At 40.3% G+C, this 19,919-nt stretch overlaps 1 protein-coding gene across 1 annotated transcript; it reads left to right on the forward strand.

Moving 5' to 3' along the window:
• The first annotated feature begins 18,017 nt into the window (after window positions 1-18,017).
• On the forward strand, window positions 18,018-18,971 carry LOC116599050 (olfactory receptor 52M1). The gene has a single exon (XM_032358694.1). It carries the CDS (start codon window positions 18,018-18,020, stop codon window positions 18,969-18,971), a length of 954 nt encoding a protein of 317 aa, XP_032214585.1.
• The last annotated feature ends 948 nt before the right edge of the window (window positions 18,972-19,919 follow it).

Raw genomic sequence — 19,919 nt, forward strand, 5'->3', positions numbered from 1 at the left:
GTTTCAGGCAGTGGAGTATCCAGGAGTCAGGAGCACTTGATTTTTACTCTTATGAGAGATACAATTTCTGGAAACTGTAGCTAGATTCTTACTTTCATCCTGTGCAATTGGTGGAGCCTATAATAAAGAATTCTGAATGACTCCTTGGTATGTTACAGATTTTATTAAAGAAACTACATGGGGTGCCTGAGTGGCTCAGTAGGTTAAACATCTGCCTTCGGCTCAGGTCATGATCCCTGGACTGAGCCTAAGGTAGATGTTTAACCACCCAGGCACCCCAAGAGCACAGAGTTTACTTTGGGTCCTGTCCTGGTTAGGGTTGCCATCTTGCTGTTTCCCATCAGATTCTCAGCAACATTAAGTCTCAGATTCCCCATCCTCACCAGGGTGACTTTCTTCACACAGCCAAGTTTGTGCTGAGAGGTTTCACCACCTTTTTGGTCTTTACCCAGGCAAATTCCCCACATATTTCAAGGCCCATCCCAGATCATTTCTCCTCCACAAAGCCTTCTTTGGGATCTGTAGTCTATACCAGAGTGGGTGAGTAGTCACTAAATTCAAACAAGCCCATGCACATTTCAAATATTCTTTTAATTGTTCTTTATATTTTAGATATTATCATGGCAAATAAGCATGAAAATGGCCCTATGTAACCTCAGGGATTCCTAATTCTAGCTCCAACATAAGTTTTTACAGGGTTGCTTAATTCTTGGTCAGCCATAATTGCTGAAAAGAAAAAGGAGATTTGTGAACTTTAAAATATTCCACAAGTGTTCTTGTTATATTATCTCACCAACTTCAGCAATTCTTTGAATTAAGAACTTTAATATGCCAGTAAGTGATAACATGTGAAGTCTTTTCTTCAGAACTCAATTGTGAGCTTCTGTGGATTTATTGGACAGGAAAGGGAAAGGCATCTGGAGGCTGCACCACAGGGCACAAGCTTTGCCATCTAATAAACCAGATTTCCCATCCCAGACCTTTATTTTACTTGGTTTCTGGGCAGGTAACCTAACCTTTTGACAGTTCATTTTTTTCCATATAAAATATGGAGAGAATATCTACTATAAAGGATAATTATAGGGAACAAATGAAAGTAGGAGGTTCTCGGCACATGGCAGCAACTTTCTCTCCCTGAATTCTTACTGTTCACTATGGGGAACAGATCAGAACTTTAGATTCTGCAATTTGGAATAGTTCCTTTTTCTCTGTTACATGGGACATCTGAGGAGGTCTCAAAAATACAGGAATTACAGAGATGGGACAGGGATTTAAGTGGAATGGTAATAATTATACAATTTTATCTCACACCAAGGAGAATGAAGTGTTGTCTAAAAATATTGTGATAGACCCCCAATCCAAAGCAGAAAGAGGCTTGATTACTCTGTAAGGTAGGTTATTTATGAAAAAAGGAATTAATGTTCATAGGATGGACTTAAAACCAGATTTCTGATTTGTGCCAAACCCAAATTTTGTGCTGGGACAAGCAGAATATGAATATTTATAAAAGTAAAATCCACCAAGTTGATAACTGGCATCTTAAGGGGTGGTCTGAACTAGATTGCAGCCCTGGAATTGTGTTACTTTACAAACATTCCAGAGAAACAGTTTCTGTGTCAGCCTACATAAAAGCTTCCCCACATGAACACCGTCTCCAAGTCCTATTAGAAGCATCTTGGTAGGTCTGAAGCTTCTGAGAAAGAGGTTTTATTGTGGCAAAATGGATTAGCAGCAAGATAAACTTAGGTTCAACTACTAATTGCTGTTTCTGGCTTTGATTGAGGGAGTGTATACTTTGCCTCTGCTTTCAATCCTGTTTCCTAGTCTGTAAAGTGGAGGAAATAGCTACTGTAGAGTTTCTTCATGTATTAAATCAACTGTCTATAAATGTGTGAGTTTTTGTGAGCATGCAGAAGGTCAAGTGTTAGGAAGCCTGCCCCTCGGAATAGGTACTGTGTTCCCTCCTTATCTACTCCTTCCCTCTGTTCTTTGACCTCTTCCACAGAACACAGACACATAGTACTATTTCCATATCCTTCTTTCCTAACTATATGAATAGCTCTTTTAACATGGGTATAGTCAGTTGAAGAGACCTGCTGATGGTATAAGGATCAACTCAGGAGAGTAGTTTGTCTGACTGTGGGGGAAGAGACCAGAAGCCCGATAAGGTTAGAATAGTCCAATTTTTCCTCTTGTGTTCTGATGGACAGTATTAGGCAATGAGGTTCCTGCCTTGGGGTTTCTCCTTTTTTTTACAACCCAAGCCAAATTGTACTCTTTATTCTACTTTTGACTAGACCCAGGAAAATGATAAGTCCTGGCTGAACCAGAAGACAAATGTAGTTTCTGGAACTTGGAATTTGTGCCCAATGACTTTGTCCCCCTGTCTGAAATGTACTTACCCATTGGGAGTGCTGTCCACAGAGCCCTACGCTGTGTTACTGACAGGGGTCATCTCTTGTCTGTGTACTTGGACAAATTTAGTCAAGGGGAGGGCATAGCCTGGATCTCTTCACTATTTTGTTCAGTGTCCTCTTAATCCAGGTGCTGAAAATAGCCAGTTCTTTCCCAAGGGCAGCACAAAGAAACCTAAACACTTTCCCCTGGACCTTCAGTCACCCTGTCTTGGGAGCAGTCTTCAACTTCTAATCCCATTTCACTCCCAGCACTAGATTATAGACTTAACCTCTATTCCCCTAGCTGGGGTTCTTGACTGGCTCCAGGTTTCTGACCACCCAACCCCCAAGACGGAGGTATTTTAAGGACTCCAAAGGGGATACTGGGAGAAAGTTCACAAGAGAAGGGTGAAAAACCACCAGCTGTTTATATAATCCCCATGGATACTTTAGTTATTGTTTATGTTATTTAAAAAAAAAATCTAAGCTATGGCCTAGGTTTACTTTATATACTATGTATATTCACCAACATTGTGAATTTCCCTTCTTTTTAAAAAAGCATGTTTGGGGCACCTGGGTGGCTCAGTTGGTTAAGCTCTGCCTTTGGCCCAGGTCATGATCCCAGGGTCCTGAGATCGAGCCCCACACTGGATTCCCTGCTCAGTGGAGAGCCTGCTTCTCCTTCTCCCTCTGCCTGCCAGCTCTGCCTACTTGTGCTATCTCTCTGTCAAATAAGTGGATAAAATATATATATATAAAAATAAAGCATGTTTGATTAAAAATAAGATTTGTGGGGCACGTGGGTGGCTCAGCTGGTTAAGTGTCTGCCTTCAGCTCTTCACTTGCCTTATTAGCTCTTACTTTCCCTCTTTTTCTCCTTTCTAGTTCTTGGGTGCCATTATGAAAGTACGAAGTTGACTGTGCATTCTCTAAATGTTAATAAAACTTTGATTTTTTTCCATCTAGCTCTAAATCTTCCAACCATCTCTGGGAAGAATCTGTTTTAACATACATTAAGATCCCCAAGTAGTTCAAGGGAGGATGGTCTTCTCTGTGAAGATTCAAATTAAATAACTGTTAACATCTTAGGCAAAACTGGAAAGATATAGAAATTTATATGTAGGAGAGAGGCATCAAACTGGATTTTAAAGGCCACCCCCAGCCCCTCCATCAGGTTTGAGTCTAACTGGTATATTACATTTGTTTGAGTTAAGGTGTATAAGGTGATGATTTGGTACATATATGTTTTCAGATATTTACTACAATAAGGTAGTTAATACATCCATCACCTCACATGATTATGATTTTTTGATAAGTATACTTAAGATCAACATGCTTAGCAACTTTCAAGATATTGTTAACTACAGTTACCATGTTATAGAGGTGATCCACAAAACTTATTTTTCTTATAACTCAGAGTTTGAATCCTTTGATAAACATCTCATTTCCTTTAACCTCCAGCTGCTGGCAAACACAATTCTACATTTCCAGGAGTCTGGCCTTTAAATTCCATAGAGAAGTGAAATCATGTGCTATTTGCCTTTCTCTTCATGACTCATTTCACTTAGTGTAAAACAATAAAGGTCCGTCCAAACTGTCAAATTACAGGATTTCTTTTTTTAAAATTTAAAATTTTTTAAAGGTTTTTTTTTTTTTTTAAATTACTTTTCAGTGTACCAGAATTCATTGTTTATGCACCATACCCAGTGCTTCATGCAATATGTATCCCCCACAATACCCACCACCAGGCTGGCCCAGCTTCCCACCCCCCACAGGATTTCTTTTTTATGGTTTTATGTTTTATACCATTTTTTCTTACTGCTATGAGGTATTTATTCTTCAGTCAACCCTTATGAGGGCACTTATGAGTGCTAAGTACCAAGCAGAAAGATCTCACTGCTAGTATAACAAAACCCCTATCACATGAGAAAACATAGAGTAAGGCTATTTTCCCAACCAAGGGTGAGGGATGGTGTGGGAGGAAGGAAGGAAGAGACTGAGAATGAGAGTGAGCCACCACTGGAATATATTCCGTGTATCTCAGGCACATGTTCTTTTCTCTGCACCAGGTAGCCCCATGGGTGAAAATCTGCTTCTCTGAGTATCATCCACTACTCCTAAATCAGTGCCTTAATTGATGGATTCATTGTACAGGTCTATGACTTATTTGTCCTTAGTATGGATAACACTACAGAAGTTATCTTATTGTAGCATTAGGGACGGAAGAATATTCTGTCTTTCAGAATTGAACAAAGTTTTTTTTATATTGTGTATATCATTGTTGAATAATGGGCTACATATCTCATAAAATAGATTAGATGGTAATCACATACCAGGTATGTGATTAAGCCCAGATATGTGATTAAAAATCACCACCACCACTAACAAAACAGGACACATAGAGATTCCTGAAATGGTCAAAGATAGATCTATATGATCCAGCAACTTTACTTCTGGGTGTATACACACAAAGTAGATGAAAACAGAATAACAGATGTATGTATTTCCATGTTTACTACAGAGTTATTCACAATAGCCAAGATAATGGAGACAAATTAAGTGCCTATCAATGGATGAATGGATAAGGATGTGATACACATACACACAGGAATACTATTCAGCCATGAGAAAGGAGAACATCCTGGCATTTGTAACAATATGAATGTACCTTGAAGACATTCTCAGTGAGGCAAGTCAGAAAGAGACAAATACTATGTGACATATATATCCACATATCATATATAGATATGGCTATATATGATATGCGGGCTCTAAAAAAGCTAAACTCAAAAAAAGTACAACATAGTTTGGTAGAGAATGGGTGTGTGTGTGTACGTGTGTGTGAAGGAGAGAAGATGAGTGTTTAAAAGGTACAAACTTTCAGGGCGCCTGGGTGGCTCAGTGGGTTAAGCCTCTGCCTTCGGCTCAGGACTCTGAGATCAAGCCCCACATTGGGCTCTCTGCTCAGCAGGGAGCCTGCTTCCCCCACCCCCACTCCCCACCTGCCTCTCTGCCTATTTGTGATCTTTGTCTGTCAAATACATAAATAAAATCTTTAAAAAAAAGGTACAAACTTTGAATGAGTAGTAAATAAGTCCTAGAAATCTAATGCACAGCAGTGAATATGGACAATACTGTATTATAATCAAAGCTGCTAAGAGACTGGATCTTAATTATTTCAACCAATGAAGAAATTATTTGATGTAATGGAAATAGCTAATTATCACTGCAATGGCAGTCATAGCAAAGCATATAAATATATCAACATGTTGTTCACTGTGACATAATATGTAAACATAATTTCAATTAAAAAATTGCTGTTTAAGTGCTGAAAGAAAAAACACTGTCAATCAAGAAATCTCCAAATTATTCTTTAAAAATGGAGGGAATAAAGACCTTCCCAGAGGAATGGATTCATTGCTAGCAGAGTTTAATGATAAAGGCTGTCCTTCAGCCTGAAAGAAAAGGATGCCAGAGGGTAAATCAAGCATGTAAAAAAGAATGAAGACCAGAAACAAGGGAAATTTCATGACTATTGTTAGGTTTTCTTCATTTATTGACCTATTTATGTATATCCTATATACACATAACAGAGCACCAAAACGTAGGGAGGAAAAACTGAATTGAAGGGAAAAATAGTTGGAAATTTTAAAACCATATTCAATTTATGTAATAATTAGCAAGGATATAGAAAATTTGAATACCATCAACCAAATCATAGTTGACATTTATAGAACACTGTACAATTATAGTAGAACACACATCTTTTCAATCATGCATGGAACATTCTCCAGGATGAACCATATGGTATTCCATAAAACAAGTTAATAAATTTAGGACTGAAACTGTGTAAATATATTCTCTAATAACAATGGAATTAAGTTTGAAGTCAACATTCAGGAAGTCCTGAATATATGTAAATTAAACTTCTGAGGAATCCATGGCTCCAAAAAGAAGTCTTATATGAAATTAGAAAACATTTTGAGCTGGGTGAAAATGAAAACATAACCTATCAAAATTTATGGGACGGAGCTCAAGCAGTGCTGTGAAGGAAATATATAGTTTTAAGTGCCAAACATATAAGGAAGAAAGATCTCAGATGAAGAGTCTAAGCTTCCATCTTAAACTATAACAAGAGCAAATCAAACCCAAAGCAGGCCAAAGCAAGAAATAACAGTTGGAATGGCTATCTGTAAAATAAAACAGAAAAGTCAACAGAGGAAAAAAATTAGACCAAAAGCTAGTTCATTTAAAAAGAACTGTTATTCAGTCTTTAGTTAAGACTCAGAGAGAAAGAGACAAATACTAAAACCAGGAATGGTCATTGCTGACCCTGAGTTTTGTGGGTATGGAGAGGGCATGCTATTTAATGGCCTCTTAGAATTTTGGAAAAGACATAGCTAGGGTTGGCATAATTCAACTTTGGAATGTGTATAACTCTTTTAGTACCTTTAAAAAAATTTTTTTTTGTTGTGTTATGTTAGTTTATGATGCAGTGTTTATATACAACACCCTGTGCTCCACGCAATACTAATAAAGCACAGGCCTGACTAATTACTAGAGAAGGAATCCATCTCCCCACCAGACATCAGCTTGGGTGAGATTAGGAAAAGTTCTGAGATCCTTCTGGACAGACTGCAGTACAATTTATTCACTCCTGAGTTCTTCCCCAGTCTCATCTACTTATGCTGAGTGAAATAAGTCAAGCAGAGAGAGTCAATTATCATATGGTTTCCTTATTTGTGGAGCATAACAAATAACATGGAGGACATGGGGAGATGGAGAGGAGAAGGGAACTGAGGGAAACTGGAAGGGGAGGTGAACCATGAGAGATTATGAACTCTGAAAAACAATCTGAGGGTTTTGAAGGGGTGGGGGGTGGGAGGTTGGGGGAACCAGGTGGTGGGTATGAGAGAGGGCATGGATTGCATGGAGCACTGGGTGTGATGCAAAAACAATGAATACTGTTACACTGAAAAGAAATAAAAAATTAAAAAATTAAAACAAAATCTTGGAAATTAAAAAAAGGCATAAAAAAAAAGAACTCAGTAAAGCTTCAAATTGTCTAAAAAAAAAAAAAAAAAAAAAAAAAAAAAAAAAGAGAGAGAGACAGAGAGACAGAGAGACAGAGACAGAGACCCTGGTCGTGATACTGGTTTTCAAAGTCAATAGTAGACTGGAGTAGTGAGGCAGGAAGAGTGGTTTTGTTTCTATAGGTCATATGTTCAGTTTGGTGGGGTTTATGGCTGGCAGAGGTTACTTGGGATATAGCAGCTAAAAATCAACTACAAATAAAGTCAGCAGAGAACACTTTGATCCCTACTCACATTCTCCAACATTTTACATTGCTCTTTTTTTTTGAATATAGATTTCTCCCTTTTTGTGCTTTCACCTAGTAAGTCTTCCTTACCCTAACTTTATTCATGGGAGGAAGAATCTGGCCTACTTTGGATTTGCCACCTTCCTTAGTTATATAAACCAATTCCTTAAGATTACTCCTACACACACACACACACACACACACACACACACACACACACACCCCTCTGGTTCTGTTTTTCTAGAAATCCCTAAACTCAGCTTTTGGAAACTAGAAGAACAGACTTGTAAAAGTCAGTTTTCTAAATTGATTCTAGTGTCTAGAATTGGTTCTCTGATCTGATTATATTTAAAAACACTACTATTTCCAGCAGTAAAGAGTAAAGAATGAACAGTTCATGGCATGATAGGGCAATAGAGACACATGAAGTATTACCACGGATATTTGTAATTGAATACTTTTAGGAAGTAAAAGTATTCAAGGTTATAAGTGACCCTGTAGGACAGCATCAAACATTTATCAAGGTAACAAGTAGAATGGAATTGGCTAGTTATTCCTAATATTGCTGGACAAAGTTGGAGGGGGGAATAGATGAGCTCTGACATTTGAATTTCTAGTTCAAGAACTATATAAATGACCTGAAATTGTCTATGTGTGCCCTGTGGCCACAGGCCTGAGACTGCTGGGGTAAAACAAATAGAAATGACCACAGATTATCCTGGGACTGGCTCAATTACAGTGCATGTTGAACTCAGTCTTACAGGGTCTCTAAGAAAGTAAGGATCTTGACTGGGAAGAAATGGGATCCTGAAAGTTGGAATGGGGATATAGGAGAAGAGCCTGATAATGCTGGGACATTGAGCCCTTTCATTCTGATGAATCATCTTTGCCAGTGAAAGTGGCCTGTCTGAAGGGGATTCATCCTAAATTGGCTGAGGAACCTGTAGTGACTTCCCCTAAGGCAGTTGTCATACAGGATAATGCAGGCTCTCCTTGGGATCCACTTCCACTTTACTTTTTGGCCTATTACTGTGCTCAAGTTCCAGGAAGAGCTCTAAAGATGGGGTATAAAGTGTCACCTATGAGAAAAAGCATTATACTCCAAGAGAACTCAACTTTTCTAATTCATACAGACAAATCCAGAGAATATGTGTGGGAATGGACACTAAATGTGTTGGTTAATAGTGGAAGGAAGGTAAAATGGGATCTGGTTAAGTTTAATGAGGGGAGTCCAATAAGCAGAGATTCCAGATTTAATGTTACAACTCAAGGAGTTAGAAAAGGTCTAACAGTATGGTTTATTGGCTAAAACACGGACCAAAACATGGCCCACAATAAATTAACTTGAAATGCCAAATCTGCCTTGGAAAACTGTACAGAAAGGAATTCAGAGACTGGAAATGGAAAGTTAAGGTAGATTTGTCATTTAAGGTCTGTTTGCCCACCCTTACAGGGTCCAGAGAACATATCTTTCACCACAGCTGTGACAAATGAGTTTGTCAGGGGAACCCCAGTGTCTTTGAAGAGCTCTGTGATTGCTCTTTTCTGCAGGTCAGACCTTGGAGTCTACATGCAATGGGAGTAATCCTGCCATCCCAGTATCCAAGTGGCAGCACTTGGTCATATTTTCTGTCTCCTGGTGTTAGCTCTAGGCCTCAGCGCTCAGCTCTACCTCATAAAAGCTATCTGTGAAAAGCCCACAGCAAATATTCTCAATGGAGAAAAACAGAGCTTCTCTCTTAAGATCATGAACACAATAGGGATGCCCAGTCTCACTGTTGTTCAACATAGTACTAGAAGTCCTAGCATCAGCAATCAGACAACAAAAAGAAATATAGGCATTCAAACTGGCAAAGAAGTCAAACTCGTTGCAAATGACACACTATGTCTCCACCCCCAAATTACTAGAACTCATTAAGCAATTCAGCAATGTGGCAGGATACAAAAATCAATGCACTGAAATCAGTTGCTTTTCTATACACTAACAATGTAACTATAGAAAGAAGCTAGGGAATTGATTCCATTTACAACAGGACCAAAAACCGTAACATGCCCAGGAGTAAACCCAACAAAAGAGGTAAAGGATCTATACTCTAGAAACAAGAGAACACTTATGAAAGAAATTGAGGAAGACACTAAAAGATGGAAAAACATTCCATGCTCATGGATTGGAAGAATAAACATTGTTAAGTTGTCTATACTGCCCAGAGCAATCAACACTTTCAATGCCATCCCTATTAAAATACCATTGACATTTTCCAAAGAGCTGGAACAAATAATCCTAAAATTTATATTGAACCAGAAAAGACCCTGAGTCACTAAGGGAATACTGAAAAAGAAAAACAAAGCTGGGGCATCACATTGCCTGATTTCAAGCTATATTACAAAGCTATGATCACAAAACAGCATGGTATTGGCACAAAAACAGACACATAGATCAATGGAACAGAATAGAATTTCCAGAAATGGACTCTCAACTCTATGGTCAATTAATCTTTGACAAATCATGGAAAAATATCTAATGGGAAAAAAGACTCTAGTATATGGTGCTGGGAAAACTGGACAGGTACATACAGAATGAAACTGGACCATTTCCTTACATCATACACAAAGGAACTCAAAATGGATGAAAGACCTCAAGGTCAGACGGGAAATCTATCAAAATCCTAGAGAAGAACATAGGCAGTAACCTCTTGGACATTGGCCACAGCAACTTCTTTCAAGATATATCTCTAAAGGCAAGGGAAACAAAGACAAAAATGAACTTTTGGGACTTCATCAAGATAAAAAGCTTCTGCACAGCAAAGGAAACAGTCAACAAAACTAAGATACAACCTATGGAATGGGAGAAGATATTTGCAAATGAGAGTACAGATAAAGGGTTGGTATCCAAGATCTATAAAGAACTTCTCCAACTCAACATCACCCAAAACAAATAATCCAGTCAAAAAAAATGGGCAGAAGACATGAACAGACACTTCTCCAAAGACATATATTTGGCTAACAGACACATGAAAAATGCTCAATATCACTTGGCATCAAGGAAATTCAGATCAAAATCACACTGAGACACCACCAGTTAGAATGGCAAAAATTAACAAGACAGGAAACAACAAATGTTGGAGAGGATGTGGAGGAAAGGGAACACTCTTACACTCTTACACTTGGGAATGCAAGGTATAGAGCCACTTTGGAAAACCGTATGGAGGTTCCTCAAGATGTTGAAAATAGAGCTATCATATGACCCAGCAGTTGCACTATTTGGTATTTACTCCAAAGATACAGATTTAATGAAAAGAAGGGGCACCTTACCCCAACATCCACAGCAACAATGCTCACAATAGCCAAAATGTGGAAGGAACAGATATGTCCTTCAACAGATGAATGGATGAAGAAGATATAGTTTATATATACAGAATATTACCTACCTCTTACATTAAGGTGGATGGAACTGGAGGCTATTATGCTAAGTGAAATCAGAGAAAGAAGATTATCATATGGTTTCACTCACTGTAGAATATAAGAAGTAGCACAGAGGATCATAAGGGAAGGGGGAAAACTGAATGGGAATTAATCAGAGGGAGACAAACCATGAAGACTCTCTACTATGGGAAACTGAAGGTTGCTGAAGGGGAGGTGGGTAGGGGAATGGTGTGACTGGGTGATGGGCATTAAGGAGGGCATGTGATATGAGTACTGACTGTTATATGCAATTGATGAATTATTGAACACTACATCTGAAACTAGTGATGTACTATATGTTGGTTAATTGGATTTTTTTTTAAGATTTTATTTATTTATTTGTCAGAGAGAGAGGGAGAGAGAGCGAGCGAGCACAGGCAGACAGAGTGGCAGGCAGAGGGAGAAGCAGGCTCCCCGCCAAGCAAGGAGCCTGATGTGGGACTCGATCCCAGGATGCTGGGATCATTACCTGAGCCGAAGGCCGCCGCTTAACAACTGAGCCACCCAGGCGTCTCAGCTAATTGGATTTAAATAATTAAAAGAAATCAATGAAGTTGAAATCAGGAAGTCAATGGAGAACATCAACAAAACCAAGAGCTGGTTCTTTTAAAGAATCAGTATAAGTGATAAACCTATAGCCAGGTCAAGGAAGAAAGAAAAATTACTAATAACAGAAATAGAAGGACCACAACCACTGATCCCATGTAGGATTAATAGTATTTTGAACCACTCTATGCTCATACATTCGGTAACCTAATGAAACAGATCAGTTCCTTGAAAGACAGGTTACCAAACTCAAATAAGGAAAGTAATTAATAACCTTCCATAATGAGACACCTGGTCCAGATGGGTTCCCTGGGAAATGTCTCAGAAACAAAAAATCCTCTGCAAAAGGCTAGCAAACCAAATCTGACAATGCATAAGTATATGCTCTGTGACCAATGGATTTATTGTGTATGCATGGCTGACTCAACATTTCAAAATATTGTTGTAATTTATCTCAATTGTCTAAAGAAAAAAATCACATTATCAATAGATGCAGAAAAAGAATCTGGCATTCATAAACTATTAGCAAACTAGGGCTAAAAATGTAAAATTTAAGCCTACCCAAACTTTTGTTTTTCATTGCTACCTATGTAAGATTCAGGCAAATTAGTTAGCTTCTTTGTGCCTCAGTATCTTGATCTGAGAAGTGAGGACTCTAAGAGCTCATATCTCAGAGTGTTGTTTAGGTGAGAAGAAGGATTTGGGAAATGATAGCCAGAGGACCCAAAGTATAGCAGCACAATAAGTAAGGGGATGAGAACATGAGACGGAAGAGCAGTACTTGATACTGGCATAGCAATTTCATTTAATGAGTTAAACATTAAAAGAGCTTCTAATTCTCATTGGTATATTACAACCTATCATTTGTCAAGTCATTCTGACACCTGAATGAGCAGAGATTTCAAGTGGTATCTAGACTAATCTCATTGTCTATGAGGACATAGATCTGAAGGGGATTCCCTCATCCAGCTGTACATCCATAGTTGCTTCAGGCTCTAAGAGAAGCCTTCCACATACTGGAAAACACAGAAAAGAGGAGATTATTAATGGCCCTGTGTAGGGACTGGTTGAGGGAGGCTAGAGATTGGATGGTCCAAGCTGAGAAAGTTTATTGGAATAAGGGATATACAGGGGGGTTCAAGACAAGGAAGAATGTGGGGAAGCTTACAGAGTGAACCAGGTTTAAGGATAACTTCATCAAGGGCATAGGTCTCGTTAGTGTCAGAACTGGCAATTCACTAGACAGATGTGGGCTCAGGTCATGCTCCTAACCACTATGGTAGACCAGTTCCCCCAGAAGTGAGTAGGAGATCAAATTTGATCCCAGATTCTAAATCATGGCTCTATCACTTGTAAGAAGATTTGGCAAAATTCTTTATATTGAGCATCAGCATTCCCATTTATATATAAGAAAATTCACCTTTAGACTTCAGAGATGTATTCATGGCACCCAAATATTTATTCCCACATACTCTAATACAGCAGCTAGCCTAACAAGCTTAAGAGTTCTTTTCTAGAATTGCACATGAAGGATGGCTTATTTCAGAGCAAGAATAGTACAACTCATTGATAAAATTATAAACCAGAAATCTAGGTACTCTGGTATCCTTAGGCCAGCCTGACCTCTACATTTCACACCTTTGACCTCCATGGTAAACCAAATTGTAATAAGACAAGGCAGCACATTCAAATGAAGGATTATGGTATCTAATAAAGCTTGAAGTTTTCCTTTGTGTTGTGGAGCCCAGACTGTCCTGGTATCTCATCCTTGGGCCAGGATGCCCTCTCCTGGACAGTGCTAGAATCAATAGGGACCATGTTTTTGTTTTTTTGTTTTTTTTTTTTTTTAAGATTTTATTTATTTGACAGAGATCACAAGTAGGCAGAGAGGCAGGCAGAGAGACAGGAGGAAGCAGGCTCCCTGCTGAGCAGAGAGCCCGATGCGGGGCTTGATCCCAGGACCCTGGGATCATGACCTGAGCCAAAGGCAGAGGCCTTAACCCACTGAGCCACCCAGGCGCCCCAGGACCATGTTCATTCTTGAGTCACCTCTGCTTCCAAGGCTGAATAGACACCAGACACATTTAACATAGATTTAAGATACTAAATTATGGGGGAAGTTAATACCTTTAATGTTTTTATACAGCCCATAGGCATACCTCTCACAATGTGAGTGGGGAGAGAAAATTGCACAGTATCTGATTTTTAGGGAATAGGCATTCATTTGTCTTAAAGTTAGAGAAATTATTATCCCCTCTAAATACTGTAAGATATCAAACTTAATTAGAAACTTACAGCCAGGCTGAGCTCTAATTCTAAAGAGATTCCTCATCCTTTCTCTAGAAAGACCTTTCTGATTTCTATTCAGTGTCCTCAGAATACCTGCAGACACCAGGGAGGCCAGATACAACCAGCAAGAGCAGGACTTGGACCCTACCCAAGGGATCATGACTCAGTTAGAAAGTCTATTTTCCCTAGACCTCTCTGGATGAACTCTGACATACTAAGCATAGCTGTGCTTAAGTTTAGATTTTACATTCATTCTTCTGGGAAAAAGCCTGCTATTTCCCATGTCCACTGAGGGAAGTGGGAAGGTTACCAGTCAAGATGGAATTCCCTTGGCCCATAAACAGAATGCTTATAAGTGCCAGGCCTCAGAGACATTTGCAGAGCCCTAGGCTCTTGCTCTGACACTACCCAGCCCAGGTAAGAGCATCTTGTAAAGGGGAATCTGAAAGAACAGAGATCATCAGGAAGGCTTCCAAGCCTTTTAGGATGAACAGCCTTGGGACCCTTAGGCATTCTACTTCTGATTATATTCCTGTAGAACTCTCCAAGACCAGACTCCAAGGGAAGGAATGCTCTTGCAAGGGGATGTGAAGTGTGGAATTTGCAGAGTCCCACTCAGGAAGTCTGAAGCAGCCTCTAGTTCAATGCCAATACAAGGCCCTCCAAAACATCTCCAGGTGCTTTAAATAGGCAGTAGGTTATTCTTATTTGACATATCCAGGTGCTGGGCTCTCACAGGGATTACACTAGAGAATAAGATAGGCATCCTCTCTACTCTATTAAATATAGATTCTGTTTGAGGAATCATGCATGAGAGCAGGCAGCTCAGAACACTGTGTATATAGTACAAACATAGGCACTGAGCACAGAGGGAGGGTTAGAGCAGGTTTAAGGGGACATCTAGGCTATGGCAAGGAGCAATCATAAGGATTAGCTAGGTGAGGAAGAGGAGTATACCATCACACCACCAGGAGAAATCATGGGTAATTCTCAGGCAAAAAACATGCTACAGTTGGGAAGTGGGAAAATTCAGCCTTGTTGGAAGGTTGTGGGCAGCGTGAAGAACAGTAAGAGCCATGGCTGGTGTTTTTGCATAGAGCTCAGGTGGCACGTTGTGACTCATACCCTCACAATTATTCTGAGCAGGAGCAGCAGTAGCCCTTTTCTATTGTATTTAAAGTGTGAAGGTTGATTCTGACTAGGGAGGCATAAGCTAAGGAAAGTTAGGATCTTAGGGATCGAATGGGGGTTGGCAGAGTTAACCAAGGCTCAGTCCAACCCCATTTCACATCTCTCCAGTCATGGGTAGCTTCTTGTTGTGATGGAGTGCTCCTGGAGATGGATAAGAAGAGGAAGCTGCCATTGGGAAAACAGCTCTGTATGTTGTCAGGTATAGGATGAGGGAAAGAAACCAAATCTATCTTCAGGGCTTGAAACTAGTCCAGAGGAATGAAGACTTGTGGGTTGGCTTTAAGAAGGTCTATGATGTAGTAGAGGCTGGCTTGCTGGCTTTCAAGAGAAATTTCTCCCCATTTCTAGAGTTCTCTTGGTATATTTAGCCTTGTATGTACCTTGGGTTGTGAGATCCTCCTAAAACAGGAGGATCCTGCCCAAACTCAGAAGAAAACTGTTGATCCAGGTGTGACTCCGTAAGGGCTGGGACTCAAATGGCATCAAAGCAATAAGACTGCTGAAACCACATCACAGGAGAAGGGTAACTACTATGATGGGGGAGGAGCATGGGAAGAGAAGACAAATTCACTCGGCAAGTCCTGCCAACTTTTCCATTCAAAGACTTTCCCTTTCTGGAGTAAAGCTTACTGTCCACTTGAATATAACTTTGCTTAGTATAACATCAGGTTATGAAGGCCAGTCAAGTAGAGGCAGGGGTGAAGGAGCCAGGTCCTCTCTTATTTTCAGTTTATAAGTCCTGGTAGAGGTCATTTAGCCCTTGACTACCAGGAAATTGTTTTGCCTTTAGAACCAATTCAGTAAAGTTGACAACTTTTAGATTATGTGTCCTGCTGAGGACGCAGACTGCTTTGCAAAGACAATACTGAGTGAAGATTGTGTACTCTTGGGATCTGGTCTGACCCAAACTAGTGGCCTGGTGAAGGGAGCAAATGAAGGGACTGTTTGCTGAGGCCTGGGATGAGTTAAGGAAACTAAATAAGCGATGGTGAAGCACCAGAACAAACTTTGCACAGCATTACCTAACTCAGGCCTGATGACAAAAGGGAAGACACATTTGGTAGAACACCATGTCAGTGCCGTGTTTGGCAGGAAGGGAACTGGGGGAACAGATTCCTAATCTCTAGTCTCACTTTCCTATCTCCTAGTGGCCTCATTTTGGTGAGCCCACCCAGAAACCACAAGAGAAGGGAACCTGAGTGATGCAATCCATAAATATCAGTTTCTAGGGACCTAGGGCAGAGCTTCAGATGGACAAATGGAGAATAACTAGCACACAGGGTGAGAAGACCAGGAAAGGCTCCCTTTATCTGAGCTCACCTGGTTTCTACAATCATGGACTGATTCCTGTGTGCTTGTCTTGCCCAGCCCCACTGACTCAGCCTTCTTACCTTGCCTTTTTTGGCTATTGCCAACACTGTTCACATTTGTACTGACCTAGGAGAATCTTGGGTTGGAGAGGAAACCCAGGTCATGAAGACTTTTGTGGGATCAAGTCACTAGTATGGTTGTCATCCTCCCTGTTCCATGGCTCCCTGCAGAGACAGGCATTCCAAAGTCTGAGCTTTCCTGGATGTATTTTTGGTTTTGAACATTATTCTCAACAACTAGAAAGAGCTAATAATGCTTAGTGTTAATGTGTCGCACATTGCTTTCTCCTTTAATCCTCATGCCTCCTCTACGCCACAACAGTTTAAGTTTGTTGTCATATGAAGTCATTCATGTAACTGATAGGATAATAGCACTTGTGTCAGCTCCTACTGCCACAAGCTGAAACCAGATCTGGAAAATCCCAAAGCCCAGACTACTAACTACCCTGCTACACTCAACCCTACAACACACAAGATCTAGGAGACAAAGCTTCTTATATGCTTTTCCATGTCCTTGACATTCCTCTAATATGATAGGAAACATTCCAGTATGATCCTTTAGATCCTAGAAAACAAAACTCCGAAACTGTTCCCACGTATTTTTTTCATACTAATCTCTCTGAAGCCGGTTGCCCTGGACTCTGAGTATGGTATTTTTTCTCTGACCAAATACTATTCTCTAGGCTTCTTGCCACTAGAGCTTAATGTGTTTTCTTTCTTCCTAGGGATGGCCCTCTTCTCTTCTGCAATCTTCTCTATTCAGCCTCCATGAAGGGAGAAGGCCCTTACAAGGACCTGCCTTTGGGCAGACGCACAGACTGTGCTACATTCAGCAGCTTTCACCTTTCAGGAATCCCTTTGTTTCCATCCTCTGAAGTCCTTTATTGGCCCATGCCTCTGCTTTGTGATTTTTGGCTTGCAGGCTAAATGTTTCAACTCATGTATTAGCAAATGCTGGGCTTTAGCTTAAACTTCAAATTTACCATAGAGCCTAGACAGTCCCAGGAGTCTCTCACTGTATCTTTCAGCATCAACTATTTCTTCTTTTCAAGGAGCTTGCATTTTAAGACCTTCTAATATAATCCTGGGAGATGTCACATAGCCTACCTGCAGAGTTAAAAGACTAAAAACTAGTACTAGTCTGTCTCATGTAATTTTATTTATTGATGCAAGTACATTATTCTGAGAGTCCTATTATAAAGAAATACTCCTACATTCATTTGAATATGTGTTTAGCTTTTACTTGGCAATTTTTCAATACTCTGAAAGCATGAACGCGACACCTAAACTAGGACATTGTTCTATAGTTTCTTCTAAGAAAGTCTGTGGCATCAATGATCTTATTCTTTATTATAGAACTTAATAAAATATTCTTGTTTTTTATCTCTAGAAAAAGTTTCTTCTGCATTTTGGGCCACAGGTGAGAAGGTTCATTTATGAATCATGCTCCCTTCTCACAATGTCTGTTCAATACCCAGCTCCTTCCAGCTCACCGGCATCCCAGGGCTGGAGTCGCTGTATATGTGGCTTTCCATCCCCTTTGGCTCAATGTACTTGGTTGCTGTGGTGGGGAATGTCACCATTCTGGCTATGGTAAAGGTGGAACATAGCCTGCACCAACCCATGTACTTCTTCCTGTGTATGTTGGCTGTCATCGACCTGGTTCTGTCCACTTCTACTATGCCCAAACTGCTGGGAATCTTCTGGTTTGGTGCTGGGGACATTGGCCTGGATGCCTGCCTGGCTCAAATGTTCCTCATCCACTGCTTTGCCACAGTCGAGTCAGGCATCTTCCTTGCCATGGCTTTTGACTGCTATGTGGCCATTTGCAACCCACTCCGTCACACTACAGTGCTCACTCATACTGTGGTGGGACGCTTGGGGCTGGCTGCCCTCCTCCGAGGTGTACTATACATTGGACCTCTGCCTTTGATGATCCGCCTGCGGCTACCCCTTTATAAAGCTCATGTCATCTCCCACTCCTACTGTGAGCACATGGCGGTGGTCACCTTGGCATGTGGTGACAGCAGGGTAAACAATGTCTATGGGCTGAGCATTGGCTTTCTGGTCCTGGTCCTGGATTCCATGGCCATTGCTGCCTCTTATGTGATGATTTTCCGGGCTGTGATGGGGCTGGCCACACCTGAGGCCCGGCTTAAAACCCTCGGGACATGTGGTTCTCACATCTGTGCCATTCTGATCTTTTATGTTCCTATTGCTGTTTCTTCTCTCATTCATCGATTTGGTCACCAAGTGCCTCCTCCAGTCCACACTCTACTGGCCAACTTCTACCTCCTCATTCCTCCAATCCTCAATCCCATCGTCTATGCTGTCCGTACCAAGCAGATCCGTGAGCAGCTTCTTCAAATCCTAAAGACAGAAGCTAAGATTAAATGACTTACTTTCTTTTCTTTCAAATAAGCACATAGAGAAGGAATTGAAATCCGGTAGGCAGCTTGCCAAATGGGAATTTCAGCCAGTCTGAGATGTTGGGCCCAGTGTTCTCTAGTTTGTGTGATTCCAAAGGAATGCCAAGACAGAACAACTCTAAATTCTAAGGGTAGTTGTTTTTACTTTTCTTTTCTTTCTTATTTTTTTTTTTTTTAAAGACTAAAGGGTATTTGAGCTTTCAAGGTGAAGTCATGATGACATCAGTAATATAAATAGCAGTGAGTGTCCAGTCACCACTTATGCAAGTCTTATAGATATCCTAACATCTTTAGGAGGTAGCTAGTTTTGTTCACATTTTACACATTGGAAACAGGACAGAATACTCTTACTTTATAAACTGCATATGAGGTTTCTAAGATGCATAGATCAAGGGGCACCTGGGTGGCTCAGTGGGTTAAAGCCTCTGCCTTCGGCTCAGAGACCCTGGGATCGATCTCTGTCTGCCTCTCTGCCTGCTTGTGATCTCTGTCTGTCAAATAAATAAAATCTTTTAAAAAATGCATAGACCAAGTGCTTTGGTTGATAACATTGTTATATAATATATTCTACTCAGTCCGTTTTTATGTATGTTTTTTAAATAAATCCTAAAAACCTGGAATCATTTCATTTAGGTGGCCTTAGCAACAAGCAAAGCCGTTTTGATTTAAGCCTTTAGCAGATGCTACTAAAAACCACTTGTACTAAGAAAGCATGGAGTGTTCTAAAAGAACATGGTCTGGGAGAATGTCAGAGTAATGAGACAAGACCACCAGGTCTTAACACAACACTTGTACTTCCCCTGCAGGCCCACTCCCGTCAAGTAGCCTGAAGCATGGGAAAGGTCCATGAAGAGGAGGCTCTCCTCTTCATGGACCGGAAACAAGAAGTTTCCGTGGGTCTATATGTAGGATCCCT

This window comes from Mustela erminea, chromosome 9 (genome assembly GCF_009829155.1).
Source record: "Mustela erminea isolate mMusErm1 chromosome 9, mMusErm1.Pri, whole genome shotgun sequence".
Classification (NCBI taxonomy): Eukaryota; Metazoa; Chordata; class Mammalia; order Carnivora; family Mustelidae; genus Mustela; species Mustela erminea.

Bases quoted from the DNA above. Each gene is read 5' to 3' on its own strand.
- LOC116599050 (XM_032358694.1), top strand. From the start codon at position 18,018: ATGCTCCCTTCTCACAATGTCTGTTCAATACCCAGCTCCTTCCAGCTC.